The following is a 26995-nucleotide window of genomic DNA, read 5'->3' on the forward strand; positions in this document are numbered from 1 at the left end:
TTTCTTAGGCATAGGCTGGCAGGACTCGCAGGGTGTGATGGGGACAGCCCCTCCTGGGGCTCCCCATGTGGGGACAGCTCTGTCCCTGTCCCATCCCTGCCAGGCTGGCGTGGGAGAGTCAACAGCACTGATACCAATCTCAGAGCGCCGCTCTGCGCAGGCACTTGGTCAAACAAAAGGCCTGGGTAAACATTTGAGGAGCAAACACCCATAAAGGGAAATTCCCAAGAACCTTCCTGTAACCACAGGAGCTCCGGCTCATCCCTCTGGGCCTGCCCCAGTGGATTTTCTCTGGGGTGAGGGTGAGTGTCTTGTCCCTTCCTTGTGCTGAAGGGAGAACCAGGCCTGAGTGTAGAGAGGGGAAGGGCCTTTATTTGGGGTGATGGGCAGCAAGTGCTCCAGGCCATGTCCCTCCCCCTCTGCCAAGGCCAGCAGTGTGACAGGGACATCTCTGACAACCTGCCCAGCATGGGCTCTGTCCCCAGGTTCAGTCTGGTCCCTGCGTGTCACCACTGAGTCATCTGGAAGAGCTGTGTCTGCACAGTGAGGCACCAGTGTCCCTTCTCTTTAGTGACTTGTCAGCCCCTTGTGTCCCCAGGAGCGTCCTGGAATGGAACACCAGCCTGCTGCCCCAAAAGAGCCTCCTCAGTGTTCTTCCCATTCCCATGAGTGCCCAGTGGCTCTCCTGCCCAGCACCAGCACCCTCCTCCCACAGGATCCCGGGGCAGAGCTGGGACCAGCCCATGACCTCCAGCCCTCAGCCCTGAGGGGCTGGGCAGGGGCAGCTCAGGTCTGGGGACCTGGGGGTGCCCACACGGGGCCCTGGGGGGCTGCAACTCCTGGAGCCCAGGGCTGAGGTTATGGGATCCCCTCAGCACCCGCCTCCGCTGCGTGCAGTCCCGGTCCCTCGGGTGCCACTGGAGATGTGGCTGCCATCCATGACGTTGTCTGTGAAGGGTGACACCAAGGCCACGTCCAGGGTGGGCACGGGCCGGAGGCGCTGGGCAGCCCCGCGGCGCAGCCACCCCCGGTACTTGTCCCCGGCCATGAAGTACAGAATGGGGTCGAGGCAGCTGTTGATGCTGGCCAGGGGCCGCGTGACCTTGTAGGTGAAGTTGATGATGTTGAGGGTCCGGCAGTCGGCCTGGAAGTAGCGGGAGGTGTAGTAGAGGGTGCGGGTGATGTGGAAGGGGACGAAGCAGATGGCGAAGACGACGAGCACCACGATGATCATCTTGATGGAGCGCCTCTTGTAGGAGGGCATCCGGAGGCTGGGGCTGGAGAAGTTGGACTTGCAGAGCCGCTTGGCCATCAGGCAGTAGCACAAGACGATGATCAGGAAGGGCACCCCAAAGAGCAGGGCCATGACGGAGGAGCTGTAGTGCACATAGTGGTCGAACTCCTCGGGCTTGGTGGTGTCGTGGCACAGGGTGATGTTGCCCTTGGAGCTGGTGGTGACAAAGATGAGGTTGGGGATGAGGCAAATGGTGACCACAAGCCAGGCGGCCACGCAGATGATGCGGGCCTGCTTGGTCTTCACCCACTTGAGGGAGCGGATGGGGTGGCAGATGCCCACGTAGCGGTGCACGCTGATGCAGGTGAGGAAGAGGATGCTGCTGTAGAGGTTGGCGTAGAAGAGGAACCGCACGATCTTACAAAGCCCCGTCCCGAAGGGCCAATTGTTGCGGTCGGCGTAATAATAGACGAGGGTGGGCAGGGACAGGACGTAGAGCGTGTCCGAGAGGGCCAGGTTGACCATGTAGGTGGTGGTGGCATTCCAGGGCCTCATCCTGGAGATGAACATCCACAGGGCCCAGGAGTTGAGGGGCAGCCCCACCACGAAGACGAAGCTGTAGGAGACGGGCAGCAGGATGAACTTGAACTCCTCGTTGAAGACACACTTTGCCTCAGGCTCTGCTGTGGTGTTCCCTCCCAGCCAGGGAGCCGGCGTCGGTGTCCACAGGGCAACTGGGAACGTCCTCACTGGAGCAGCCATGTTCTGCCAGCCAGACCTAGGGAGCAGTTCATAAAAGCACACTAGTCACTGATCCTGACCATTGTCAGGCACGAAGCATGGAAGGGAGCCAAAGCTGCCAGATTTTCTCCCCCTCCAGGAGCTCCGGCCACTTTGATGGTTCTCTGGTTTTTCTCAACTCGCGTGTTCGGGCCTCGCGGGGAGCCGGGGGGGCTCTCGGCAAAGCCTCCCCTCCGCAGCCCCTGCACTGACACCATTAATCACCCGTTAATCACCTCTTTGAGCCGGCGCAGGGGCGGCTGCGCCACGCGGAGCCGGGAGCGGGCCGGGGACGCAGCTCCGCCCCGGGGACAGAGCACCACGCCGGCCCCGCCGGGCACAGCCCCACGGCTGCCGAACAATGAGACCTTGACGAGCACCAGCAGCCCCCGGCCGGGGCCAGCGCAGCCTCTTGGAAGCTGCCGCAGCCTAATTGGCACCATCCTGACAATGCCGCTGCTCCCGAAGGGCTCCTTGGGAGAAGAAAGGCGGGAGGAGAAGAAAGGCTTGTCCGGGGGAATGCTGTGACCCAGAGAAGTCCTGCAGGGGCTGTTAAAGGAGCCTTTGGGAGAGAGTGTCCCTGGACAGCGAGGAGCCGCCGGGTGCTGTCCGTAGGGAAGGGATGAACTGAGCCCTGTGGAGAGGAGCTGCTGGAGCCATGTCCCAGCTCATGGCAGAGCAAGTTCACAAGGCCGGCAGGACATTCCCTCCTGCAAGCATTAGGATCAAAGGCTGGGATCTGGGAACTCCTGGGAAGTCGGCATGAGGACAAGCTGTCAAAGTTCAGAACTCTCGAGGGAAAAGGGAGGTTCTGCCACCACCATGGTGTCCAGCAAAGGACTGGTGAGGGCTGCCTGTGCCTTGACCACACCCTCCACCATTCCTGGTGAAACAATTCCTCCAACCGAGGATGGATGCTTGCATGAGTAACCGGAGAGCAGGAGCTGCTGTGCTGCTGGTGGAGATGAGGGTGTAGCCAAAACCATATTTGATGGAGAGAATGCTGCAGCATCTTCTAGATCTCTTTGTTCAGAGCTCACCCAGGAGGTGACAGGCACCAGGACAGAGGAGGACTCGGGGCTCAGGGATGCACGCTGGCTGGAGCTGGTGCTACAAGGTGGAAGGACATGTCCTCTCAGGCTCCTTCATCCCTTGGCTCCCTCATCATCCCCCTCCCCTTTCCCTTTGCCGTGAGGATGAGCAGGTTTCTCCCAGCAGGAATATCCCACAGGGTGTATCTGTGGGATCATCCCTGCCACGCCCTGCCTGCAGAGACACCCGGGGTTGACAGAGGTGCTCATAAATGACTCAGCAGGCAGATGGGACAGCGGGGCCGGGCCCCTCCAGCGGCGCTCCCGGGGCTCTGTTTGAGTTGTGGGCTGAGCTCCGGGCCCACATCCAACACCCTGCGGCTGCCGGCCCGCCACAGCTCCTGCCGTTATCACAGGGATGAGTTCAGAGAGCAACAGGCAGGTCCTGATCAAATATTAACAGTGGGGAACAACTTGGTTTGTTTTCCCAGAGCCAGGAGGGAAAACAAGCGGTAGGAAAACCTGAGATTGCAAGCGAGGTGCCAGTGGTGGTCCTGGCCCAGCAGCCACATGTCCCCAAGCTGCTGAGGACATGAGGGACCAGGAGATTCAATTTCCTCTTCCAACCTCTGAGTGCAAGGGAGCACAAAGCCCTGAGCCTGACCAGAGTGGAGCTGCTGCAGGTTCAGTGTCCAAAATCAGTATCCCTGACACAGGTCACCAAACAATTAAGATATGGAGAAGACAGTAAATAAAAATTAACTATCGAGTGGGAGAAATGCATAGGGAAAAATCCTGAGCAGCTATGGAGTGCTGGACTGCTCAGAGGAGAGCACAGGCACCCAGCTTCTGGCAGCTGATACAGCCTGAGCGCAGTCAGCAGTGGGACTTAACCATTCCCAAGCACATTCCTTTGAGGTTAACCCCCGAAAAAACAGAAATGCAGAAGAAGATGACATTTGGCAAGTTATATCTCAACAGGTTTCTTGCTTCCTCATCTTAGTCACAACCAAAATCAGTGATTGAAATTACTGATTCATATCAGTCCAGCCTGAGGACACATCACCACCAGCCCCATTCCTATTCCTTGCAGACATTCCAAGCAAAACTATCCTTGGCCGTGGGTTTTTGAGGAGGGATCGAGGTGTGAGCCAAGAGTTGGAGCAGGAGATGGAAGGCACTGCAGGAGAAGGACGTGGAGCTGGAGAGATGGAATGTCCTGCAGGAAGAGGACTTGGAGCAGGGAGATGGAAGGTGCTGCAGGAAGAGGTGGTGCTCCTGTTCTGCCCATTTTGTGGATCCACAAGGAATGCTGGGGAATCCCTTGCCCATGACAGACACATCCCCCCATGGTGCCTATGGACTGGCCCCTGGTGTTCCCCAGGAAGCAGCCAGGGGTCGTGGAAAACACAGCAGTAGCCATGGGCCAGTGGGAAGGGGCAGGGGCCAGCCATGGGGCACACGTTGAGGGCAAGTGATGCCCTTGCCACAGGAATGGCAGCTTTTCCCAGCTCCTGGTCCTGCAGACGTGCCCAGCCAGAACGGTCCTTTGGCCCCACTGGCAGCACCAGTCCTGGTGACATCCAAGGGTTCCCCCAGCCCTGGGGATTCATGGAGATGTTGGAAAGGCTCCAATAAAATGAAGGAGTGGAACAACACCAGAGCAGACTCTGCCCCAGAGCCAAAGCCCTGCTGGTGGGACAGGATGGGAATCGTGGTGTTGGGGATCATAGAGCAGCAGGCAGGAGCTCGGAGAGGGGAGTTGAGAGCGGATTTTGGAGCAGCTGCCAAGGGATGGGTGAGCCTGGGACTGGCTGCTGCTGGAGCATGGGAAAAACAGGGCTTTTCTCCTCGACTAAGCCCTTGGAAATTGCAAAACAAGGGGAAATTATGCAAAACATCCTGCAAAAGGACCCTTGTCCCTAATCACCACGTGGTTGATGCAGCCAAAGCCCCGGCACAAGGGGATGTGACCTAATTCCAATCCTTCCCTTCGCCTGGAAGAGCAGCCAAGGCACGCTCTGTCGGGACACCTCCCCGGGGACACCAGTAGGGTCGGGCATTTCCCTCGCTGTCCACCCCATCCCCTGCCCCGAGGTGACCCTGGGCAGGGTGGGGGTGAGGGGTCCCTTCCACCCTTGCTGGGCTGTCCCTGTCCCCCTGGGAATGGGCAGGAGCCCACGGTGTCAGGCTGAGCCACGGCAGCACCAGGGCAGCTTCAGCCCATGAGGAAACAGAGATTTGGGGGATGCAGAGGAGGATGAAGGAGAGGAGGGGGCCACACCGGGGAGGATGAAGGCCCTCGGTGACAGAGGAAGGAGGCGGCGTGTTAGAGAGGAGGCTGTACAGAGGGATTTGAGGGTGGCGGAGGGCTGGTGAGAACTGGCTGACCCCACCCTGCACCCATCCAGCCCTGCAGATCCCACCTCTGTCCCTCGTCCCCGGAGCCCAGCTGGGACTGCGTGACCATGGCAGGGCTGTCCCGGCTGTCACCAAACAGGGGCTGTCCCGGCTCACCTGCAGACCTGGGCGGCTCTCAGGAGTGGGGCCCCCACGGGGACAGCCTGTTCCCCACGCGGGACGGGGCCATGCCGGGGGCTGCGGGCGGCCCTGGCCGTGCCCTGCCGTGCCGAGTGTGCCCGCTTCCCGCGGCCGGGAGCAAAGTGCCCAGGGAAGGCAGGGCTGGAGGCGGGCGGAGGCGGAGGCAGGAGCTGCCGCAGGGTTCAGCCCCACTGCGCTCCCATCCCTCTGCTGCCCTCGCAGGCTTTGGGCCACCTGCAGCCCCTGGACATGGGGCATGGTGGCCTCTCCCGTGGGGTCACAGCCCTTTCCCCAGGAGGATCACGGCCCCTCAACCACGAGGGCATAGCCCCTCATCCTCGGGCACCGTGTCCCCCCGCCCGTGGCTACCACATTCCTCTCCACCCACGGGGCCGTGGTCACTCAACCACGAGGTCCATAGTCCCTCACCCATGGGTTGTGTCCCTCAGCCCATGGGGACTACGGCCCCTCACTCATGGGTCCCTCAGCCACGAGGGTCATAGCCCCCCATCCCTGGGTCCCGTGGCCCTCGGCCGCCCCAGGGCAGCCCCCCTGCCCCGCTGGGTCCCGCAGCCCGCGGCGCTGTCCCGCTGGCCCCCAGCCCTGCGGGGCAATCCTGAGGACAAGGTGGCCACTGCCACCTTGAGGCCAGCCCGGGCATCGTGTTCCAGAGTCGGGGCCACCTCGGATGTCGCACAGCCGGGACACTGCCGGGTCGGGGTGTCCCCATGTTTTTGGGGAGCACCCCGCTCCCTGTGCCGGGCAGAGCAGAGCGGAGGGGACAAGGGCGGTGACAACCGAGAGCTTTGCGACGGGCAAGGGCAACCTCGAGGCGTCGGTGTGCAGGGTTCCCATGGAACAGGAGGAGGTGGGGAGCAATTCCTTGGACCATCCAGGACACCGGGAGCCGGTGTTCCCTCACCTGCCTCGGCACTTTCCCTCCTTGCCCTTGCGCAGAACCAGGTGTGCAAACACGCACCCAAGTCCCTGACGCTTTATTCTGGACAGTGATAGCAAAGGGAATCCTGTAAGGAACCAGCGCAGCAGCCTCGGGAATTGTGCTGAAGGGAAAGTCCTCCGGGAACACCGTCTGAGCAGGGCTGAGCAGGAGGGAGCAGCTGCCGAGGGCACGAGGGTGCTCAGGGCTGGCACAGCTGTCACTGCATCCTGGCAGGCTGCAGGTCGGCGGGAGGAGGAGCCTGAGCCTCCAGCTCCAAAGCACCCAGCCCTCCCCGCTTCCCCAGGGGCTTCGGCGCTTCCCGGCAGGGCCGCGGCGGCGGCTCCAGGGCGGGGTGGGTCTGGCGCAGTGGGACCTCGTGTCTGTCCCCCCTGCAGTGCGGTGACACCTGGTCCAGCTGGCTCAGGTGAGTGGCCACATACAGCGAGCAGTCGCCCAGCCCCGCCGTGTCCCTCGTCAGGACGGCCGACTTGGGTCTCTTGTGGTGGCCCACTCTGGGGGGGCTGAGTGGGTGCCCACGGGATGGGCTCGGTGGCCCACAGCGGGGCCGGCCACCACACGGTTCCTCCTCTGAGGGCAACGGGACCCGCGGTCCAGTGGGGCTCCGGCTCTGCTGGCCCCCGGCCGAGCCCTCCGCCTGCTTCTTGGGGGCTGCTCCGGGGCCGGGAGCCACGCGTTGGGGACGCCCTCGAAGATGAAGTAGGCGGGGTTGGTGTAGCCGGTGGCCGGCTCCGGGAGGCTGCGGGGGCGGCTCCTGCGAAGCACGGGGAGGAAAAGGGCTCAGCATCCCCCCTCTGGGGCTCCGGCAGGGCTGAGCCCACCTGGGGTACCTGAGGCGCTGCGGGCGTGGCTTGGGGCACACCGGGGCCTCTGCCGCCGGCTCAGCATCCTCCTCCTCAAAGCTGATCCACTCTGCAAAGACAGGGCGGTCTGGCCTCACCCCACGGCCGGGGGCCAGAGGACAACGTGGCCCAGGGTGTCCCCGAGCCCAGGGCACCGGGAGGGGGCTGCGTGCGGCCGCCGTTACCGTAGAGCCTCTCGCGGGTGCCGCAGCGGCCCCGGGGGACCCGGACCCGCATCCAGCCGCGCACGGAGCCCGTCTCCTCGCCCCGGTGGAACAGGAAGGTCTCGAACTGCTGGGCCGTGGTGCCGATCGCTTGACCTCACGGCGAGGCAGCACTCGCCTGCGGGCACAGTGTCAGCGCCCGGGGCTCGGGGGGCACGGGAGACCCCCGTGTGCAGGGTGGGTGCCACGGTCCCTCCTGCCAAGCTCCAGCTGCCAACTTCACACTCAGCCGGCTGTAACCTGGGGGGCTGTGCTTGGCACCACCGTGCCACCATGGTGGCCCCAGTGTCACCATCCCCACGTACCGTAGGACTCGCAGCTCTCCACGCCCTTGATGCTGAGGAGCAGGTGCTGGTCCCCCAGGTACTCCAGGTCGGGCAGGATGGGGTTCAGCTGTGCACAGAGAGGGGGTGCTCTGGGGAGGCTGCTGCAGTGTAGGGGGCACAGGGTGGCTCTGCCCTGGGGTGTGGTGACAGCTCCAGCCCCCCTTGGGGCTCAGGGTACAGAGCCAGTGAGAGGGATGGGGAAGAGGAGGGATAAGGATGCTCCAGGGCTGCGTACCACAGGCAGATGCTTGGAGGACCAGCCCAGCTTGAGGAATCCGGGGATGTCACAGTTCTGGAAGGTGTTCTCCCCACTCCGCTGCATCTCTGTGGGGGACAGAGGAGGACAAAGCTCCAGCCAGGCTAGCTCACCCTCCCAGCCACCCCCTGCACCTCAGGCACCCCCTCACCCTCCAGGCAGTAGGAGTGGAACTCGATGTAGCACTTGCTGCGGCTCGTGGTTTTCAGGATCACCTCGATGCTCTCCCACTCGATGCAGGCCAGCGCCTCGGGGCTGGAGCCGGGAGCTGCAGGCAGGTCCTGGCAGGTCAGAGCGTGCCGGGGCTCACCCCAAACTTGGCCCAGGGGGTGAAAGACCCCATCCCTTACCCTCCTTGGGCACAAACTGCGACGTCACTCCCACCTCAAAGGTGGCAAAGACAGGTGAGTGGTCACTGGTCACGATGTCATCGGTGCAGCCTGGATGGTGGGAGGGGCAGCTGGGAGACAGTCCCCAAGCCCCGGGGCCCTGGGTAGCACTAGCTATCCCTGGCTGCTCTGTCCCCGGGGTCTCACTCACCGTAGGAGTTGCAGACCACGTGGGTCTCTGGGTGTGACTTCCACAGGATGCGGTCACACCACGAGGGGACATTGATCCGCACCTGGAAATGGGGAAAGCAGCTGGTTCAGTGGCCTCTCGGGTCTGGCTCCCCCAGCCCAGCATCCCAGCACCCCAAAAAGTGAGTTCCCTCCTGTCCAGACCTTGTTTTGGGAGGGAACAGGCTGATGGAGATGTGGGGACTGAGCATCACCAGACAGCCCCCTCAGCACCCTGCTGTCCCTGTCCCCAGAGATGTCCTGCTTGGTGGGAAGCCTTTGGAACTCACCCCTGTGGGCTTGGACTTCTGCCACACATAGGTGTCCCGGGTGCCCCGCTCGTACCGGTACGTGGGAGGGAAGGAGATGTCACCCTCACCTGTAATCATGACACGCAGGTGGCACGGGGACCATGGTCCCTGCCTGTCCCCACGGGGTATCATGGTCCCCACAGGAGGCTCACACCGATGGCTGGCACCCCTGGCCTGGTGCACACCAAAGTCTCCCAGGCTCTGGGCACCTCGTGCAGGGCTGTGCCAGGAGAGGCAACCCCCGAGAGCTGGGGAGGGCTGTGGGGACCTGGTGCCCCAGTTGTCCCAGTGGGAGGAGCAGTGCCCTTGTCCCCACACTCACTGAACCGCAGGAACACCTTGTTCTTCTCCCGCTCCAGGTTAAGCTGGTCGACAGCCAGGAGGGCTTGGAAATCCTTCTTGACTATGTGGGTGAGGATGTCCTGTGCCAGGGGAAGGGGTGGTGACCCCCGGGGCTCCTCTCCCCCCGCTGGCCCCGCCCTGGCGCCTCTGGGGTCCCACCTGCACGTCCATGTCCAGGCGGTAGTTGAGGTCCCCGAACCAGAAGAGGTGGGTGAAACGCAGGGTGAGGTCGAAGCCCCCCAGACGTTTGTCCCCCAGGGCCAGGGAGTGCAAGATGTCACTGTAGTTCTGGTTACGCCTGCAGGAGGGACGGCAGCACCGTGTGAGCCACCCCGGGGACACCTCACCCTCATTCTGCCCCTGCCAGCTGGGGACAGGGACAGCCCCACAGCTCCTCAAGGCACCTCCAGCACCCTGAGACACCCACCTGCCCCGGGGCAGCCCCATCCTCCCCGTCCCTGCATCACCTGTGGGTCTTCTCGCTGCCAGAGGCCAGGTGGCAGTTGACGAAGCCGAAGGAGGTCCCGTTGAAAAGGAAGGAGACGCCCACAGCTCCCTTGTTCCCTGCAGGGATGCGCCACCACTGAGCTCTGGGGGGGCCCAGAGGTCCTGTCCTGGCCCTCAGGCTGTCCCCTCCCTCGGGGTCCTCTCCCTGCCCCATCCCATCCCTACCCAGTGTGTTGGCGATCCCGGTTTTCACGCTGGAGGTGTGGACGTGGCTGATGCGCCGCAGGTGCTCCGGCTTCACCAGCACCACGATCTTGATGCTCCACAGGCACTGCAGGGCCACCTGTGGTGGGGCAGGGGGTGAGCCTGCCGGGCCCCCATCCTGCCCCACGGCCACGGGGGATGGGGCTGGACGTGCAGGTAGGTCAGCAACCCATCCCTGACTCCTGGGGATGGCACTCATGGAGTCCGTGGGGCACAGATTTGGGGTGATTTGGGTGGGGGAGGACCTGAGGGCTGGGGTAGGAGCCACGGGGCAGTGGCTGCTGGTGCCCAGCCCCCCGGGCCTGCCGGGGCCCAGGCTGTGCCCGCCGTTACCACTCGGTAGTCGATGGCCATGAGGGTCTTGAGGGAGGCGCAGAGGAACTCGACCCACTCGCGGTCGCCCAGGGAGTTCTCCTGGGTGCCGATGACATAGATGTCGTGGGGGATGCAGGCCGTGGTCTCATCCTGCGTGCGCCCCAAACCTCTCGAGGTCAGCCAGGAGGCCAGGGAGCGGGGTGGGGGTGTGCTGCCTGCGGGCAGGGACACGGGTCACACAGAGGGGACGTGCCAAGCTCCCGAGCTCCTCTCCGGCACAGGCCCTGCCTGTCTCCAGGAGCTGCCAGGGGTGGGAAGCATCATGCCGGCCCCATGGATCAGCCGTGTGCATCCCAGACTGCTGCTGGGATTTACAGCCCAAAACTCTCGTGATAGCCCAGCTCCTCTGTATCCCCAGCACCCTCCAAGTGAGCGGATCACAACAGGACAGACAAAGCCCAAAGCAGTCAGGTTGGCATCTTCCCCAGCCTCCTCCTCCCACTGACCAGCTCAGACCTGAGGTTTCCTGGGACACCTCCCAAAACTCACCCAGGCTCACAAGGAGCCACAGCAGCCTCCCAGGACAAGGCCACCTTCTCCTGGCTCCTTACCCATGTTCCATGTCCCGACATACACTGAGATGAGCTCAGGCTCATCCAGGTTGGAATGCTGGATCTTCATCAGCTGCAGCAGCTGGCAAAAGGCCTCTCGCTTCTGTGGGGTGGTGAGGGTGTCTTAGGGAGACGGGAGGCACAGCACCCCAGGATCAGGTGGACATCACCCCCAGGCATAGGAACCGGCTTGCAGGGGTGGTCTCAGCCCTGAGACCACTGATTTGCTGTGTCCCATATTCCCAAGGGCCTCATATTCCCCCAGGACACGCCGTGGGCATGGCCAGTGCTGCTCACCCGCGCGCTGGGGAAGATGAAATCCCTGCTCACGCTCTTCTGGTTGTCACGGGCACACATCAGCCTCACCTTGCTCTGCACACTCTGGTACTTGATCAGCTGCAGGACTGAAGGGGGTCAGGGGGTCAGGGGGGCAATGGTGGCCCCCACCTCCCACCACAGGGCAGTGTGAGATGGGGGTTTGGGGTGTGACGGGGCATGTGGCCCATCCCTGTGGCATCAGGCCTGTGCAGGGAACCCTACAGCCCCAAAAATCCTGCTGGCAGCCAGCAGGGATGCAGCAGCCCCTTACTTTTATCCTGTGGGATCACCTCCTCCGGGGAGCCGCTGCCCCGCTTGGTGACGGTCACTGTCCCCAACTCCACGTCCACCGTCAGGGCCGCACGCTGGGACTTCCCCACCTTCACCTGCACACAGGGGCACGGCTCCGGAGTTGTGCCCACACCTGCCCTGCCCAGCAGTGACTTTGGGGTCCCACTGTGCTGCCAGCCTCACCTCGAAGTTCTGCACGGCCAGGGGCCTGGCAGCTGGCGGGGGGGCCACGGCCACGCTGGGCAGTGCCAGGTTGTGCCTTGTCACCGTCTCCTGCAGCGACTTCAGCACCTGCCGGAGAGACGGGCACTGTGCTGGGGGCACTGGGCCAGCGGGGAGCCCTGGGCTGTGCTGCTGCCAGAGCTCGGTTTGACAGAGGGGTTAATTTAGGGGAGGGGTAGCTGTGCCTCCGACTTGGGTCAGGCACCTTCTTCTCCAGCGAAGAGAGGAGTTGGTTGACAGTGGATATCTTGTTGAGGAGCAGTTCCAAGTCTGGATCGCTGCTCAGGAAACCCTGCGGGGGAGGATGGATAGTTTTGGAGCAGCACAGCCGCGCTGGACCTGTGGATTCCTCGCTGTGGGTCTGGGCTGCACCACAAGATGTGGAGGTCCCTGGGGTCTGTAGGGGCACTCACCTGCTCCCTGGCCGGGCTGCGAGGGGACACAGGGGGGTCGAACACCCTGGCCAGGGTCTCCAGACCTGCCAGCGTGAAGTCGATCTCACTGCAGAGGAGGAGAGAGCGGGCGAGAGGCGGTGTGGGCGTTTCCGTGCCTTGACGCGACACTCAGCCACCGAAAGGGGACGGGGACAAGGTGGGTGGCCCCGGGGAGTGTCCCCGCTCCAACCCCACTGTCCCCAGACCACTGACCTGTGCAGTGCCCGGCAGGCAGTGGCGAGTGCGGTGCTGAGGTGCCGCAGCTGCGGGTGCCCGTGGCACAGAGCCTCCAGGTCCAGCTGCACGTGGTGGGTCAGGTACTCGGCCATGAAGCCCATGAAGTCACTGGCCGGGCTGGCAGAGAGGTGGACATAAAGATCGCCCCTGGACATGCCCATCCCACCGCCCAGAGCGGGCAGGGGTGCGTTACCTGCTGTGGACCTGCTCCTGCAGCCTCTGGTGCAGCTGCTGCGGGATGTGGGTCCGGCTGGAGGGGGGAGCGCCGGGACACGGCACCGTGTGCCCCCAGCCTCGGGCATCCTCCCCGTCTGTGGGCAGAGTCACCAGCTCAGCGGCATCCTCCCCTCTCCCAGCCTGGCACAGCCCCCGGGCCCTCCCCGGCTCACCCGAGTCCTCGTCCGGCCTCGCCCGGTGCACGGGGTGCAGCAGCGGGGTTACCAGCCCGTTGTTGGGGTGCTGGTAGGTACCGATCAGGTCGGGGAGGGTGCGGAAACACTTGGCTTGGATGCCCTGGATGGTCTGGGAAGGCAGAGCAGGGGAAGCACCATCACATCCCCTCCTCTGCCAGGGCAGCCCCAGCCTGCCGTGTGCAGGGGGTCTGTCCCCCAAAATGTGCCCGTGGTGAGCTGGAAGTGCCAGCTGGACACCGGACCCGTGGGGTGAGGAGCATGGGGGCATCGGCCTCCTTCAGCAGACAGGCATTCTCCCTGTGGACACCCAGGATGCTCTTTTAGGGGACAGAAAGGGCAGCTGCAGAGGGCTGGGGACCAGGAGAAACCCTGAGGGGACTTCGAGGAGGGGAAGCGAGGCCAGGACAGACCCCGTGGGGACAGGCAGTGATGAGGTCAGTGGCAGGAAGGGACAGTGTCAGGATGCTTTGTGCTGTCGGGAGGCAGCCTCCGACGGCCCCGAGCTGAAGGAGTGGCTGCGAAGCGCCCGCATCCTGCAGCTCGTGCAGAAAACAAACCACAGGCTGCTGGCACCGCACCGGGGACGAGCACCCCGGGCCCTCCGCAGCTGCATCCTGCCCACGCCCAGCTCCGAGGCACCGCCCGGGGCCGGGGGTGCACCCCCCCTGCACCCACCTGCACGGAGAGCAGCCCCTCGTCATCGGGGAGGATGCGGTAGGTGTAGACGTGCCTCTGGAACCTGGAAAGAGCAGGTGAGGGGCCCCTGCCCGCTGCCCACGGCACCGTGGCAGTGCTGGGGGCCCGGCCCTGAGGCAAACACCCCATCCCCTCCGCAGAGAGAGGAACTGAGCAAGCATTTCCAGAAATAAATCATCACCCTCAGCTCGGGGTCTGTGGGAGGATGTGCAGTGTCCCCCTGCTTCCAAACAGCGTGGGACAGCTGTGACTCCAGCAGCATTCACTGGGGTACCCACAGTGCCATGGCTCCGTGGCTTTTGGCCAGACAGAGCCCTTGCCATGCTGCCTGTGGGACCACTGCACATCCCTGCCTGTGCCACCACCCTGTGCCACCAACCTGGACTCTGGCTAGTGCCCCGCATGCCTGGTGCCCTTTGGCACCATGTATTTACAATTTGTCCCACAAAAAGGGCCAGGCCAGTGAAGGAAAGGAGGTGCATCCTGCCAAACCTGCCCACACAGATGTGTGACAAGCAGGCAGGAAGGGGGCAGAGCACGAGGGGTGCAGGCAGCAGGAAGGGTGCAGGCAGCAGGAAGGGTGCAGGCAGCAGTGTTCTCAGGGGCTGCACACCTGGTTCCAGGTGTACGCATGGCAAGAGGCCCCCATACTGGGGATTGTAGCCCCAAAGCCCCAGCATGGGAGATGCTCACAGGCCAGCAGGCAGCTCCAAACAGTTCAATGTTCCCTGAATTTGGGGTGATCCATTCAGCAGCCACGGTGCTTGGCAGGGCTGCGGGCCCAACCTTCATTCTGCTCCCAAGGACACAGGGTTCTCTACTGGCCTGAGCTGGGGATCACTCAAAACCCTGGCGCCAGGGAGCTGCCACCCTGCTCACCCCACTGGCATCCCTGCAGATGGCCCTTCCATGAGGTTGTGGCAGTGCCTGGCGCAGGGAGAGGCACAGACGAAGGCAGGCAAGGGACAAGAGACAGAAGCCACACGCAGAAGCAGGGCAGGGACTCACAGGAGGCACAGGGCGTATGCCCCCTTCACCGACTCGCTGTCCCGCACCAGGAAGGAGCCGTCCCGCCCGGCCTTGGCCAGCAGCCCCTCGGCCACCACCTGGCTGATGTCGCGGTGGTACCATCCTGCTGCCGCCATCCTGCTGCGCCGTGTCCCCGCCCCAGCCCCACATCCAGCTCAGCAGGGGCTGCTGGCAGTCACGGGGGCTGCTGGGGCGGGTAAAGGAGGGGGTGGCGTGGGGACACCGGGCCCCCGGTACCCGAGAGCGGTGCTGGCTGCAGGTCTCGGCGGGTGACAGGGAGCCACCGAGGTGATGCTCATAGGGACGGGGAACCCTGCGGGCAGGCAGCGTGGCAGGAGCACCAGGGGGGCAGCTGGGGGAGGCTGGAGGTCTGGATGATCCTCATCACGGAGGCTCCAGCCTGCAGGGAACACGGGGGCAGATCAGCGAGCGGATCCTTCCTGGGGGGGGTCACAGGAAAGGTGGCCCTGGGCTACCATCCTGCCGTGGTGCACGGCGAGGACAGGCCACGCTGGTGGCACCCGGGGGTCCGACCTCACCCGACACACTCACCGTCCCTCACAGACGCCGTGCGGGGCTCCCGTGGCCCTTGTGGGGTGCTGTGGGCAGCGAGCTGAGCTTTTGGGGTTCAGCCGAGCGGGAGCGGAGCGCTGATGCTGCTGGGCTTCCCCCGGTGCGTCACACCGGCCCCCTGCCCGCCACGCTGCCCATCGGGGCGGCAGCTCGGGGTCACGCAGTGCCCACCGCGATGCCCTCGGTCCCCGTCCCGCGGGCCGGGCTCCCCCGCTCGGTGCTGCTCGCTCGGCACCGCGGCGGCCGCGCTCTTCCTCCTTCCGTGCGCCCAGCTCTCCCCAGCCCCGGGAGCGGCCTCCTCGCTCCTCCTCCAGCCCCGCTACCGGGGCAAGGCAGCGGCCCCGCGGGCTCGGCACGGCGGGGACAGCGGGGCCGCTCCCGGAGCGCGCTCCGCCTCCACCGGCTCCCGCTGCTCTCCCTCCTCGGGACCGAGGGATGAGCAGAACCCTGGGACAAGGGACTGCCAGTGGTGCAGGATGGCAGAAAGCCCCTGAAATGTGTTTGGGGCGGTGGGCATGGGTTGGGCGGCCCACTCCTGGGGACCTGCTGCCTGCGTTGGGGCCGAGCTCTGCCCTTGGCAGAGAGAGACAGAGCTGCTGCGGGCACTGGGCACCCACAGTGGCACTCATGTCACCCCACCTGTGTGTGCCCTGCCTGCAGGTGGGAGGGAATTGGGGGTCAGGGGCTTCCGGGTAGGGGTCGGGAAGCAGGGAGACTTTTCCCAGCAGGACAGGGTTCGGACAGCACCGCAGCTCCTGGGTGCAGCCGCAGAGCTTTTACTCCTCGTGGCCGGGCGGGAGCGGGGCCACACGCGTGCGGTGGCTCGAGCTGCCAGGGTGATTAGCAGCAATTAATTACAGATGAGCAGCAGCCACCGTCTTCTGTCCAAGTGCCTGGCAGCTCCAGGGGGATAGAGATTCTGGAGAATCAGAGTCCTGCTGGAGGAGGATGAGGATGGAGCCAAGCCACGCTCCTGGCTGTCCACCACCCTTGGCACCCCTGCACATCCCTGCAGCCCTGGGCCAATGCAAAGGGACGGTGCCCCCCCCTCCTGCCCCAGCCCACCAGCACAGATGTGCCAAAACCCCCTGCGAGGCTTCCTCCTGCGTTCCCAGCCTCGAGAGGAACCTGTGGCCAGGCCTGTGAGAAGTTGGGCCACCTGCTTGGTTTTGGGCTGGTGGTTCTGGTCACACAGCAGCAGGTGCAACTCTGCCCAGCACCTGCCGTGGGGATACACAGAGGTGGCAGCTTTGTGTGGGGCTGGAGACCCCCATCCTGCTGGAGCCCCAGTCCCACCAGTGCTGCTCGCTCCCGTTGCTTAACAGCACGGCAGTAATTCCTGGCAGGTGCGGAGTAGCCTGTCTCCCGATTAATGCCATCCACGCCGCTTAATCCGGATCAGGGGAGGAAGCCCTGGAGCTCTGAGGGGCTTTGGGAAATCAGCAGAGCCTGCTGTGAGTGTTTATGTAAGGTGGCTGCGGTGTGCAGTGCCAGAGGCGGAGCTGGGACCGTGCCAGAGGCACCTGGGAGCTGTGCCAGCACCTGGGCACAGGTGAGGTTGGGAGGACAACGTGGGTTCACTGGGGCCAGACTGCTGAGGGGCTCTGGCTGCACCAAGGCTCCCTCCAGAGCCTGTGGATGCAGGAAGCCCCATGGCCCTTCCCTGGGAAGGCAGGACGCTCCAGGGCACTGTCCCTTGGGACAGAAGGATGAAGGCAGGCCGTCCCCCACCCTACACCAGCCCCACATCCACTGGTGTCCTGCCCCTCTGGAAGTGGCTCCTTGAGCTGTGCTTCACAGTACGTGCACCTGGAGGGGTGGTGGGATAAGGAGATGAGAGGAACCTCTGGCCATTCATTTACACAGGAAAAAGGAAGAAGGCCTCTTTCATTTCCCTATTATTTTGCACCCCTCTTCCTTCCGCAGTGCTTGGTTTGGAGCACGGCATGAACGTGGGAAGGGATGTGTGCTCTGACCATCTCCCCACTGTTTTGGGGAGGGGAATTATCTGGTCCTCATCTTGGGCAGGGCTGAATCCACCCAGTTTGGATTAGGCTGAGCGGAAGGGGCCCGTGACAAGCCCTGCTCTCCATCCTCACCTCACTGTGCAGACCCTGCAGAGCTGAGGAGCGGCCCCTATCACAGGGCCCTCATTGAGAGCGTAAGGAAGAGCCACAAACAAAACCCAGGATTAGATGCCCTGGGCACAGTGCTGGGGGCGCTGACCAGGCTGAGGGTGTCCAGGTGGGGCTGCCTCCTCCTCTTCCTCTTTCACCCGCCAGTGTGAAGGTCACAGTTCACGTGTCCCCCTGACTGCGGCAGAAATAGTGCCCGTTAATCTGGAACCTAAGCAGCTCTCCTGTGTGCAATTAAAGAGATCACAGGTCCCGGCCCCGGGGAACGTGTGCTGGCAGCTAAAGCCCTGGCAGTGGGGCTGCTGGGGCTGACATGCCAGGGTGTCTCCCAGTGGCTCCCAGTGGCCATGGGGGAACAGGTGAGCTGTGTTTGGGGGCAGTTGGTACCCAGGTGATGGAGGTTGTTGAGCTGATGCAGGGTCCTGGGAGGAGGCACAGCTCCTAGCAGGGATATCCTGATCCTGGTGCTCCGCTCTGGGGGCTGAGCCAGAACCAAGCGCAGCCCCAAAGGAAGGGCTTGAGGGATGGTGGGGGTGAGGAGGATGAGTGGGGCCTTGCTGGAGCAGTTTGTAGCTGCCCTGGGCTGTCCTTGTGCCCCATCCCTAGAGCTAGTCCCACGACCGTTCCCATGGGAGGGGTATCCCACACAATGGCTGTGGCTGGGATGGGGTTGCAGTGGGAATTCTTCTTGCCTGGCAGCCATAAGGTAGAGCCACTCTGGGCTTTCCACAGTCTTCTCTCTGCAGCAGCAAACCTGGAGTTAATGATGCGCTAATCGGGTCAGGCCAGGCCAGCCTGGGAGTTACGAAATGATGCTGGCCTGGGCAGGCTGTGCTGGGGACAGTGGCAGCTCTGTGTCCCACCCCCAGGGGTGGCTGGTCCTTCCCTCATGGTTCAGGGAGGGTGAATCCTGCCTTCACCCCATCATCTTGTACAACAGTGTCTTGTGGGGAGGGTGTCTTGTGTGCCCTGGGCCACAGCAGGTCACCTCTAGGTGACTGACCACATGGGCATGTTGGCCATGCAGGAAGCTGCTTGTGCCTCCATCCATCTGTTATCCAGCCAGGAAGGTGTGTGAGGGAGGGAGAACTCCAGGCCGGTCCCTCCTTCTCTGCCATTTCCATCCAACCCCATGCCCAGGCCCGGCCCATCTCCCCTTGCCACGGGAGCAGCTGCAGAGAGCCCCTGTGGGAATCCACACCCCTTCTCACCAGGAGCAGAGCTTCCACCTCAATTACCATCACCTTGCTCCTAAGCCCGCTTTGCCAATCCCCCTAAGCTGCTTTCCCAGGGCTCCAACAAGAGATGTATTTATAGCCCACTCTTACTCATGAAGCGTCTCCCCAGTTAATCAACTAATAGGATTCTTCCCGCAAGTCCCTCTCCCACGGAGCCCTCACACACAGACACACCCGCCCTGCACCCCTGGCCAGGGCTGAGTGGGTGAGATCAGATGCCAGGGGAGGGACGGCCTGGGGGGATATAAGAAGCTGCAGGACTGGGAGCAGCCCGTAGTGACTGGGTGGCACTGGGACGTGCTGGGAGAGGAAGAGGAGAACATCTGTCTGTCCATCCACCTGCCAGGTGAGTGCTGCCTGGGCCCTGCCAGTGCTCCGGGGTTCTGAGGGTTTGGAAAACACTCAGGGCAGGGACACTGCTGCTGGATTGTGGTTGGAAGGAGGGTGGTTTATGGTTGAAAAACGTGGACAAAAAGGATTCCAGTGTTGCCAAAGGACATGGCACAAGGGTTGGATAGTGGTATGGGACAGCTGAGCCCAGCCAGGGAGGGTCCGAGTCCCCTCTTTGGGGCTTGGGAGATGTAGAGCAGGAGCTCTTCTCCCCTCCACCTTTCATTGCCTCATCCCCAGTTCCCAGAGTCTGGAAGGGGCCAAGCTCTGCTCCCACTCCCTTTGCACCATCTCACCCTGCGAGGATTCCCAAACTTCACATCCTACAGCACCCAAGGGCCTCAAAGATCCTGAGCTTGGGACTACTCCCTTGTCTTCCCGTGGGGAAGAGACTCATCCCCTCACCCCCATGGCCATTTCTTCTCTCTCACCAGCTTTCCTGTGGCTGTGTACAGAGGAAATTCTGTCCACGTGCCCCTGGGGCTTAAAATCCTGCCTGGGCTTAAGCTGTGCTCGTGTCAGAGCTGTCTATCCCTAAGAGGCTGAGCTCATCCCATCCAGTATCCCGAGAATCAGCTGGTGATCAGTGGGATCTTTACAGGTTCCGTCTGGACACAGGCTCGAGCCAGTAGAGCTTGGGCAGGGCTGGGCAGCTCCGGCCCCACTCCCAGCATAAAGGGATGGGGATGGAGGGACTGTGTGCCCCAAGACTCCTCTTTCCATGGGGCAGCTGAGCTTCCCTTGACCTTTCTCCCTATGTTTTCCTCACTTTCCTCTGGATGACAGGACAAAACAAGCCCATTCCTACCACTGAGCCATGACTGACAATTTCCAGCATACCGGAAAAGTTCTTATAACTGAGACTCTGTAAGGCCTTTTTTTCATTTCCTTGCCTTTCCTAGTTTTGAACCTGCTCCATTGGGAATCACCGCTGTGCTCCCTCTTTTCTGGAGCAACACTCTCCCTTTTTCTCTCACACTCCATCACCTTTTTGGCTTGGAACAAGGAGCTGGCTCAGCTCCTGTGTGCCACTCCAAAGCCAAACCTGGAGCTCCCGAGCTGTGCAAAGGTGGCAGCACCGTAGCCCGAGGGCTCTGCAGTTTGTTGGGACATGCAGGATGTTGGATGGTGGCCATGGCTGGGGCTGCCTCTTCCCCAGGACCTCATCCAGCACTTTCCCTGTTTCTCCCCACAGATTTCCACCTGGAGATTCCTGTCCTGACTTAAAATGGCAGACGGAGCAAAGTAAGTATCTTTATTGATTTATTTATCTGGAATTGGGATGGAGCAGGGCACTGCAGGGCAGGAGCAGAGGGAGGAAGTGAGACCCAAGCTCCCCCCGGCTGCTGTTCCCAGGGGCTGGAATGTGAGCTCCCATGGAGCTGTCATGGAGCCAACAAAGCCCCTTCTCTGTTGTGTTGGTCTTTCTCACTTGTCCTTAAGACACAAAATCCACCCACTCCTGCATGGTCACCCTGAGCTCAGGAGCACATCCTGGGGTAGCTACACAAAGTGGGTTTGGCTCTGAATTTGCAGGACATGGAATTCCCCAGGGACAGAACACCCTGGCTCTTGGGGATGCAGCACATTTGCAGGGCAGTCCGTCATCCCCCTGTGCACCATCCAGCCTTGTCCAAGGCATTCCCAAACATCCGTCTCTGTTTTCTCCACAGGGTTTTCAAGAAGACCAGCCCCAACAGCAAGGTGAGTCTGTGTGCCCTGTCCCCTCGTGTGGCCAGCCCAAGGTTTAGGCTGTGCTGGGATCCCTCCAGGCTGGATCTACCCACAGGATCCAGGCTGGGTCTGCCTTGCCTTTGAAACCTGATTGATTCTCAGACCTGCCACGATGTCACTGCAGGACTGGCTTCCCAAAACAGACATTAAAAAATACTCTGATGGGACCCCGTAAAGGTGATTCTGGTCCAACCTGGTAACAAACCCCACGACACAACTCAGGGCTTTGAAATTTGGGCCAATTCAATGACAAACACGATCTTGTTTCCTCCCTCCCTTTCCCCATGTGCTGCCTCCAGCTTTCCCTCTACCTGGGGAAGAGAGACTTTGTGGATCATGTGGATTCAGTGGACTCTGTAGGTGAGTGGGGCTGTGCCCAGCACTGAGGGAGAAGTACAGGCAGGAGAGGCTGGGGAGACCAGTCCCAGTGCTGGGGGCTGCTGGTAGAGCAGGAGGAGCAGGAGCAAATGCCATGTTTTCCTGCAAGTATCCTTAGGAAGAGTAGTGGGGAACGGGACAAAGCCCCTTTGCAAAACAACCCAGCCACGCTGCTGGTGGAGATGCTGGAGGAGGCATCACCATCCCCCTTGGTAGCAGGTCCTCTCAGTCACCTTCGACGTGGATTATTTGGGTTTAAAAAGCTGTGTTTTAGCAAAGATCTTCCCAGGCAGCTGAGCTCACCGGTCCTTCTCCTTTTGCTTGTTTGCAGATGGTGTCTGCCTGATCGACCCGGAGTACCTAAAGGACAGGAAAGGTATTGATACAGAAATACAGCGTGAGGGAAGGGGATGGAACCGGTTCAAAGGTCAGCAGCAACCTGGGACTGTGCTCAGGTTAAAGCTGCTCCAGGTCACCTACAGCTCGTTGTCCCTCGGGCCCATGGCAACAAAGGACACAAGGGATCCTGTTCATATTTAGTGTCTGAGGTCCTGGGAAGTCTCATTTCTGTTGAAGAGTTTTTGAAATAGTTTTTCTTCCCTCTTTATTTACCCCCTGTGCCTTCCCTCCATCCCACCCTTGCCCCTCCTCCCTGGCTCAGTGTATGTGACGCTGACCTGCGCCTTCCGCTACGGCCGCGATGACCTCGATGTGATCGGCCTGACCTTCAGGAAGGACATCTACGTGCTGACCACCCAGCTGTACCCGCCCGTGCCGGACCAGGCCCCCAAGACCCTCACTCCTCTGCAGGAGAAGCTGATGAAGAAGCTCGGGGAGAACGCCTACCCCTTCACCTTTGAGGTAGGGGCTGGTCAGCCCCTCCCGGCCACATGGCTCCGCGGTGTCACTGGGGTTCAGCTCTGGACATGCCCTTTATTCCCTTTTTTCTCTCTCTGCCCAGATTGCCACCAACCTGCCCTGCTCCATCACCCTCCAGCCCGGGCCAGATGATGTGGGAAAGGTGAACTGCTGCCCCCAGCCTGTGTCCCCTGGACTGTCTTCCCTGGCAGGGGATTGAGTTGTGGGGTGCTAAAAATGAGAATTGATTCTCATGGCCCATGGGGTGAGGGGTGGGAAGGGAGGATGGCCGGAGTCAGCGCCAGGATCTCTGGGAATGCAGTGGAGGAAGGAAGGAAGGAAGGAAGGAAGGAAAGGAACCTAAAGCTCAGGCAGCTCTGAGCCCCTCCCGCTCAGTGACCATACATGTTCCCCCAGGCCTGTGGCGTGGACTTCGAGGTCAAAGGATTTTGTGCTGAAAATCTGGAGGAGAAAATTCACAAAAGGTATTTTCAGGGGATCCCTTTCCTGCTCCATGGCCCTAAAACCAAACCACAGGATCTTTTTGGGGTGACCAGACAGGGGTCGGGCCGAGGACCTTCTGTCAGCCTGTACTGTGCTTGGATGGGGAAGTCTGCCTGAAACTGGGGCAGTGGTCCCCGTGTCATGTCCTAGGAGCCAGCTGAAACCTGCACCCTTTGGCTGGAAACCCCATGATGTCCCCAAAGAGTCCCTGTGCCCCCTTGAAGGCCTTGCTGACGCTGTGGGGGACACTGGGGGTGCCACCTTTGTCCCCACAGGAACTCTGTGCGCCTCATCATCCGCAAGGTCCAGTTCGCCCCGACGAAGACGGGGCCAGCCCCGAGAGCCGAGACCACCCGGCAGTTCATGATGTCAGACAAGCCTCTGCACCTCGAAGCTTCCCTGGACAGGGAGGTCAGTAGGGACACTGTCCCCCCAAGGCCAGGGACCAGGATTTCTGGTCACATCACTGAGCCTCTTCCCATTGCAGATCTACTACCACGGAGAACCCATCAATGTGACCGTCAACATCAACAACACCACCAACAAGGTTGTGAAAAAAATTAAGATTGCAGGTGAGAGGGGGAAGAAGGGGCGTGTCCCAGCACCCATCACTGTCAGAGATGGGGACTGTGAGCCCCTGCCACGTCCCCAACATGGCTCCTCCTTGTCTGTCCCCAGTGGATCAGATCACAGACGTGGTCCTGTATTCCCTGGATAAATACATGAAGACTGTGTGCACCGAGGAGATAAAGTAAGGGACAAGGGGCTGGAGGTGATGTGGCATCTCTGAGAGGGAGGAAGAGAAACAAGGAGGAGGAGGATGGGCGAGTGATGGGGAGAGGGGATGTGACACAGTTCCACACCAAGCAGCAAAAATCTCTGGGTTAGAAGTGCAGGTGCAGAGGAAGCAGAGGAGAGGGAAGGCTGTGGACAACGTCCCCCCAGCACAAGCTGGTGGTGGCTGGGAAGGTCCCTGGGGAAGGTGCACAGCTGCTCCCAGGCTTCTTCATCTCCTCACTTTGCATTTTTGAGGCCAGACAAAGCCTCTGCCCCGCTGAGAATGAGGAGGGAGGGAGTAAAGGCGGCGGGGAGAAAAAAGAAGTGGTTGTAGAGGGGAAAGAGAGGAGGGAACGAAAGGAGGAAATGGCCCAGCAGCTGTGGGAGGGCAGGGCTGGCCCTGCACAGGTGCCTGCTGTGATGCTGAGCCCCCCGAGGCTGGGGCTGGCTCTGAGCTCTCCTCTCCCACCCTTCCAGTGAGACTGTGGCCGCCAATTCCACCTTCACCAAAACGTACTCGTTGACCCCCCTGCTCTCGTCCAACCGCCAGAAGCGAGGCCTCGCTCTTGATGGCAAACTCAAGCACGAGGACACCAACCTGGCCTCCACCACCATGTAAGGGCTGTGTGGGCTCCCCCTGCCCCCCACCACCACCTTCCCCTCACTTCCCCCTGTTCAGGATGCTCTGGGCTCCCACCAAGAGCCCCTGAGCCCAGCCCATCCAGCTGGAAAATGTAGGCGTTTTGTGACACTGTCACAGACTCACCTCTCCATCCCATAGCAGAGATGTAGCTTCCCAGCTCCAGTGTTGTTCAAAGCTCCTGGATCCCTCTGCAGAGCTGGGCTTCATCTTGGAAGGGGCCTCCAGAAGCTGCTCTGTGGCTTCACCCAAGTGCCCTCTCCTCTCTTCTCCTGTTTTCCTCTCCTGCTAATCCCCAGCACATCCCATGTAGGGCAGGACACAGATAAATCCTGGGAACTGCCAGGGGGGAGTGGATGGGGTCTGCAGGCAGCACTGCCCCCTCACTGTTCCCCTCTGCCTTTTTCACAGCCTGAGACCTGGCATGGACAAGGAGGTGCTGGGCATCCTGGTGTCCTACAAAGTGAAGGTCAACCTGGTGGTGTCCCGAGGAGGGTGAGGCTCTGTGGGCATGGGAATCAGGGATCATCATCTTGGGCTGTGCTGGGGGGGATTTTGTACCCTGGGGAAATGAGAGAGGACTCACACCATGGGCCCCCTCATCCCTGCCCTGCTCCCCTGCGGGCACTGGGCTGCTCTCTGACGCCCACCCCACCACCCCTATTATCAACCATCTTCCACCTCATTATAAAGCACAGTCTAACACCTCCCCTCCTCTGCCTTGGCTCATTTCTGTCCCTTCTCTCCTGCTGCCACAGCATTCTGGGGGATCTCACTGCCAGGTAAGGGGGGCTGCCTGTGGGGCTGAGCACGGGGCTGTGCTGGGCAGGATCCTTGACTGAGCTGCTTTTCCTTCCAGTGATGTTGGGGTGGAGATGCCCGTCATCCTCATGCACCCGAAGCCTGAAGACAGTGAGTTGTGTGTGGGATGCTGCCAAAAATCAGTGGGGAAGAGGCACTTCTGGTTCAGGGGGAAGCTGCCAAGGGCCCTGCTCTGCCCTCTCTGGGATGGGCACAGCTCCAGCTGTCCTGGAGCGGGGTGGGAGCAGTTTTCCCAGGGGATGGGCACAGCTGTCCAGCTGTCCTGGAGCGGGGTGGGAGCAGTTTTCCCAGGGGATGGGCACAGCTGTCCAGCTGTCCTGGAGCGGGGTGGGAGCAGTTTTCCCAGCTGTGCTGCACCCACCCTGTGTCCTGGAGCAGGGTGGGAGATGTCTTCCCCATAGCACCCTTCCCAGTGTTCCTCTTTCCAGGAAAACACACAAGAACTAAGGAGAGCTGTTAGTTGAAATGTCCTTTCTGTATTAACCTGCACAACTTTTCTCTCCCCATCCCTTTCTCCCTGTGCTTTTCACTGGAGTACAGCTAAGCCCAGGTAAAGAGACGTTCCCTCTAACACACAAACCACACAGATCCATCACAGATGGATGTGACATTCCAGCTTGAGGTTACATCCTTGGATTAAACCACCCAGATCTCAAAGCCCTGAGCCTGCGTCACAGCAGCCACTCCCAGAGGCAGCAGGAGGGATCAAATCCTAGGATTGGGATGTGTTCTGCAAACTTCCAGGGCTTATTTGACAACAACTCTTGCTGCCACCACAGCAGCTGCAAGCCCAGGCCTTGCCCTGTCCCTCAAAAGCAGCCGGCAGTGTCTTCCAGCCACAAATGCCGCCACTGGACCCAATATCCCCATGGTCTTGGTCCCCACACAGAGATCCCTGGGCTGCTGGAAGTCACATCCCTCTGCCCCTGCCCATTCCCCAGCACCAGAGGCCTCTTCTCCTCCCACATCAGCTTATTCCGTCTGAAGCCACAGCTGGGAAGCTGCAGTGCCAAATCCATTCCTGACAGCCACGGCCCTGCCTTGTAAAACCCCAAAGGTTTCGGGTCTGGTTACACCCTGCAACAGGACACGAGCACTGGGATTTGGGGCCTGGAAAACCAGGCTGCAGCTCCAGGCTTTCACACCTATCCCTTTCACACCATCCTTTTCCCAGCTCAGTGAGACTATTTAAACTTCTGTCATGCAAATCTCTTGGTCTGTACCCACCATGGCTCCATGTAGGTTTTGCCAAATCATTTCACATTTCCAAGCTTTTGGAATCTCTTTTGCTGACTTCTTTTTTCTGTTTTCTCCCCTACTTTTCACTTTATGCTCTCCCTTGCTGTCACTCGCTGCTCACCTTTCTCCAGAAGGTAACTCAGCTCTTTGTTTTCCTTTCCTTCTTTTCCCTTGGAAATGCAAAATATTGTCTTAAAAACCACCAGAAGCTGCAGGCCCAGCTCCTTGGTCATGCAGGCTCACAGTGATGGGGCCTGGGTTTGTGTGCTGGGGCCAGGCTGTGCCTCACAGTGACCTGAGTGTTCCCTGGGGGGGTGACAGGGCAGAGTGGCCACTGCGTTGTCCCATTAGGAGCAGGGTTTGGGCTCAGCAGGGATTTCCCCTCCTGCGGGCTCACTGTGCTCTGCTCTCCCTTCCAGCGAGGAGGACATTGTCATTGAGGAATTTGCTCGCCAGAAGCTCAAGGGAGAGAAGGATGATGAAGATGAGAAGGAGGAAGCTGAGAAAGAGGAGAGTTAAGCTGCCAGCCCCCCACGCCCCAGTCTGGGCTGCAGCCACCTGTAGTGTCCCCACTGTGCCACACTTGGCACAGCCCCCTCAGCCCCTCACAGTCGCCATAGGTCCCCCTTCCTCCCCAGGCTCCCGGCACCCACTCCAAGCCCTGGTAGTGGTGGTGAGAGCTGCTGCAGCTCATCCCGGGCCCACCACGCTGGAAAGCCCCACGGTGTTCCCTGTTCCCATGGGTACCAGCACAGGGACAGGGCGGGTGCGATGGCCCCAGTCGAGTGCATCACCAGCGTGGCTGTCACCTGCCCGTGCTGTGCACAGCTCTGTGACACTGATACCAATAAACCCACCCGGTGGCCCGGTGCAGGCTCCGTGTTGTGCCTGGGGGGGAGCATCCTGTGCAGGGGCAGATGAGGTGATGCAGGACCTGGTGGAGCCAGTCCCGGCTGGGCCCATCCCTGCTACAGCCGGGCCCATCCACGCTTCAGCTGGTACATCCCAGTACAACCATCCCTGGTACA

At 61.4% G+C, this 26995-nt stretch overlaps 3 protein-coding genes across 5 annotated transcripts; 1 reads left to right on the forward strand and 2 right to left on the reverse strand.

Annotated features, from left to right (window-relative positions):
- Positions 1 to 350: 350 nt before the first annotated feature.
- On the reverse strand, positions 351 to 5703 carry P2RY4 (pyrimidinergic receptor P2Y4). 2 transcript variants are annotated; one of them, XM_039572209.1, is made up of 3 exons: positions 5563 to 5703; positions 2251 to 3124; positions 351 to 2012 (listed from the first exon to the last, which is right to left on the reverse strand). In XM_039572209.1, the coding sequence occupies exons 2-3, from the start codon at positions 3024 to 3026 to the stop codon at positions 872 to 874; spliced, it is 1917 nt and encodes a 638-aa protein (XP_039428143.1). In that variant the 5' UTR covers positions 3027 to 3124; positions 5563 to 5703; the 3' UTR covers positions 351 to 871. The 2 variants fall into 2 exon arrangements, with proteins under 2 accessions (XP_039428143.1, XP_039428144.1); XM_039572210.1 differs by lacking the exon at positions 2251 to 3124.
- Positions 5704 to 6565: 862 nt separating this feature from the next.
- Positions 6566 to 15572, reverse strand: LOC104691345 (phosphatidylinositol 3,4,5-trisphosphate 5-phosphatase 2-like). The gene is given in 28 exon segments (XM_039571870.1): positions 6566 to 7216; positions 7219 to 7298; positions 7375 to 7456; positions 7572 to 7701; positions 7703 to 7728; positions 7916 to 8003; positions 8172 to 8260; positions 8344 to 8460; positions 8543 to 8632; positions 8733 to 8814; positions 9040 to 9128; positions 9383 to 9482; positions 9562 to 9700; positions 9870 to 9966; positions 10075 to 10192; positions 10447 to 10643; positions 11040 to 11142; positions 11337 to 11443; positions 11629 to 11743; positions 11832 to 11939; positions 12076 to 12162; positions 12284 to 12371; positions 12518 to 12658; positions 12735 to 12852; positions 12931 to 13063; positions 13630 to 13693; positions 14659 to 15079; positions 15232 to 15572. Coding segments are annotated over 27 exon segments (3198 nt in total). The 5' UTR covers positions 14796 to 15079; positions 15232 to 15572; the 3' UTR covers positions 6566 to 6743.
- Positions 15573 to 18791: 3219 nt separating this feature from the next.
- ARR3 (arrestin 3) lies at positions 18792 to 26585 on the forward strand. Of its 2 annotated transcripts, XM_019287707.3 has the most exons (18): positions 18796 to 18971; positions 20211 to 20260; positions 20689 to 20719; positions 21049 to 21109; positions 21459 to 21503; positions 21789 to 21988; positions 22089 to 22148; positions 22403 to 22470; positions 22765 to 22900; positions 22977 to 23061; positions 23168 to 23240; positions 23744 to 23881; positions 24318 to 24401; positions 24665 to 24688; positions 24766 to 24818; positions 25269 to 25278; positions 26099 to 26101; positions 26387 to 26585. In XM_019287707.3, the coding sequence occupies exons 2-18, from the start codon at positions 20244 to 20246 to the stop codon at positions 26484 to 26486; spliced, it is 1188 nt and encodes a 395-aa protein (XP_019143252.1). In that variant the 5' UTR covers positions 18796 to 18971; positions 20211 to 20243; the 3' UTR covers positions 26487 to 26585. The 2 variants fall into 2 exon arrangements, with proteins under 2 accessions (XP_019143253.1, XP_019143252.1); XM_019287708.3 differs by lacking the exon at positions 26099 to 26101 and having other exon boundaries at positions 18792 to 18971.
- Positions 26586 to 26995: the final 410 nt, after the last annotated feature.

This window comes from Corvus cornix, chromosome 4A, assembly GCF_000738735.6.
Source record: "Corvus cornix cornix isolate S_Up_H32 chromosome 4A, ASM73873v5, whole genome shotgun sequence".
In the NCBI taxonomy this organism is placed as follows: Eukaryota; Metazoa; Chordata; class Aves; order Passeriformes; family Corvidae; genus Corvus; species Corvus cornix.

What these genes read in the sequence shown, in the direction of transcription:
- P2RY4 (XM_039572209.1), bottom strand. Translation starts at nt 3,026, where the DNA reads ATGCTGCAGCATTCTCTCCATCAAATATGGTTTTGGCTACACCCTCAT. An exon ending in CCCTGCGCCGGCTCAAAGAG is followed by an intron (nt 2,013 to 2,250) that starts GTGATTAACGGG and finishes ACTGCTCCCTAG; the next exon opens with GTCTGGCTGGCAGAACATGG.
- ARR3 (XM_019287707.3), top strand. An exon ending in GGATTCAGTGGACTCTGTAG is followed by an intron (nt 21,110 to 21,458) that starts GTGAGTGGGGCT and finishes GCTTGTTTGCAG; the next exon opens with ATGGTGTCTGCCTGATCGAC. An exon ending in GTGTGCACCGAGGAGATAAA is followed by an intron (nt 23,241 to 23,743) that starts GTAAGGGACAAG and finishes CCACCCTTCCAG; the next exon opens with TGAGACTGTGGCCGCCAATT.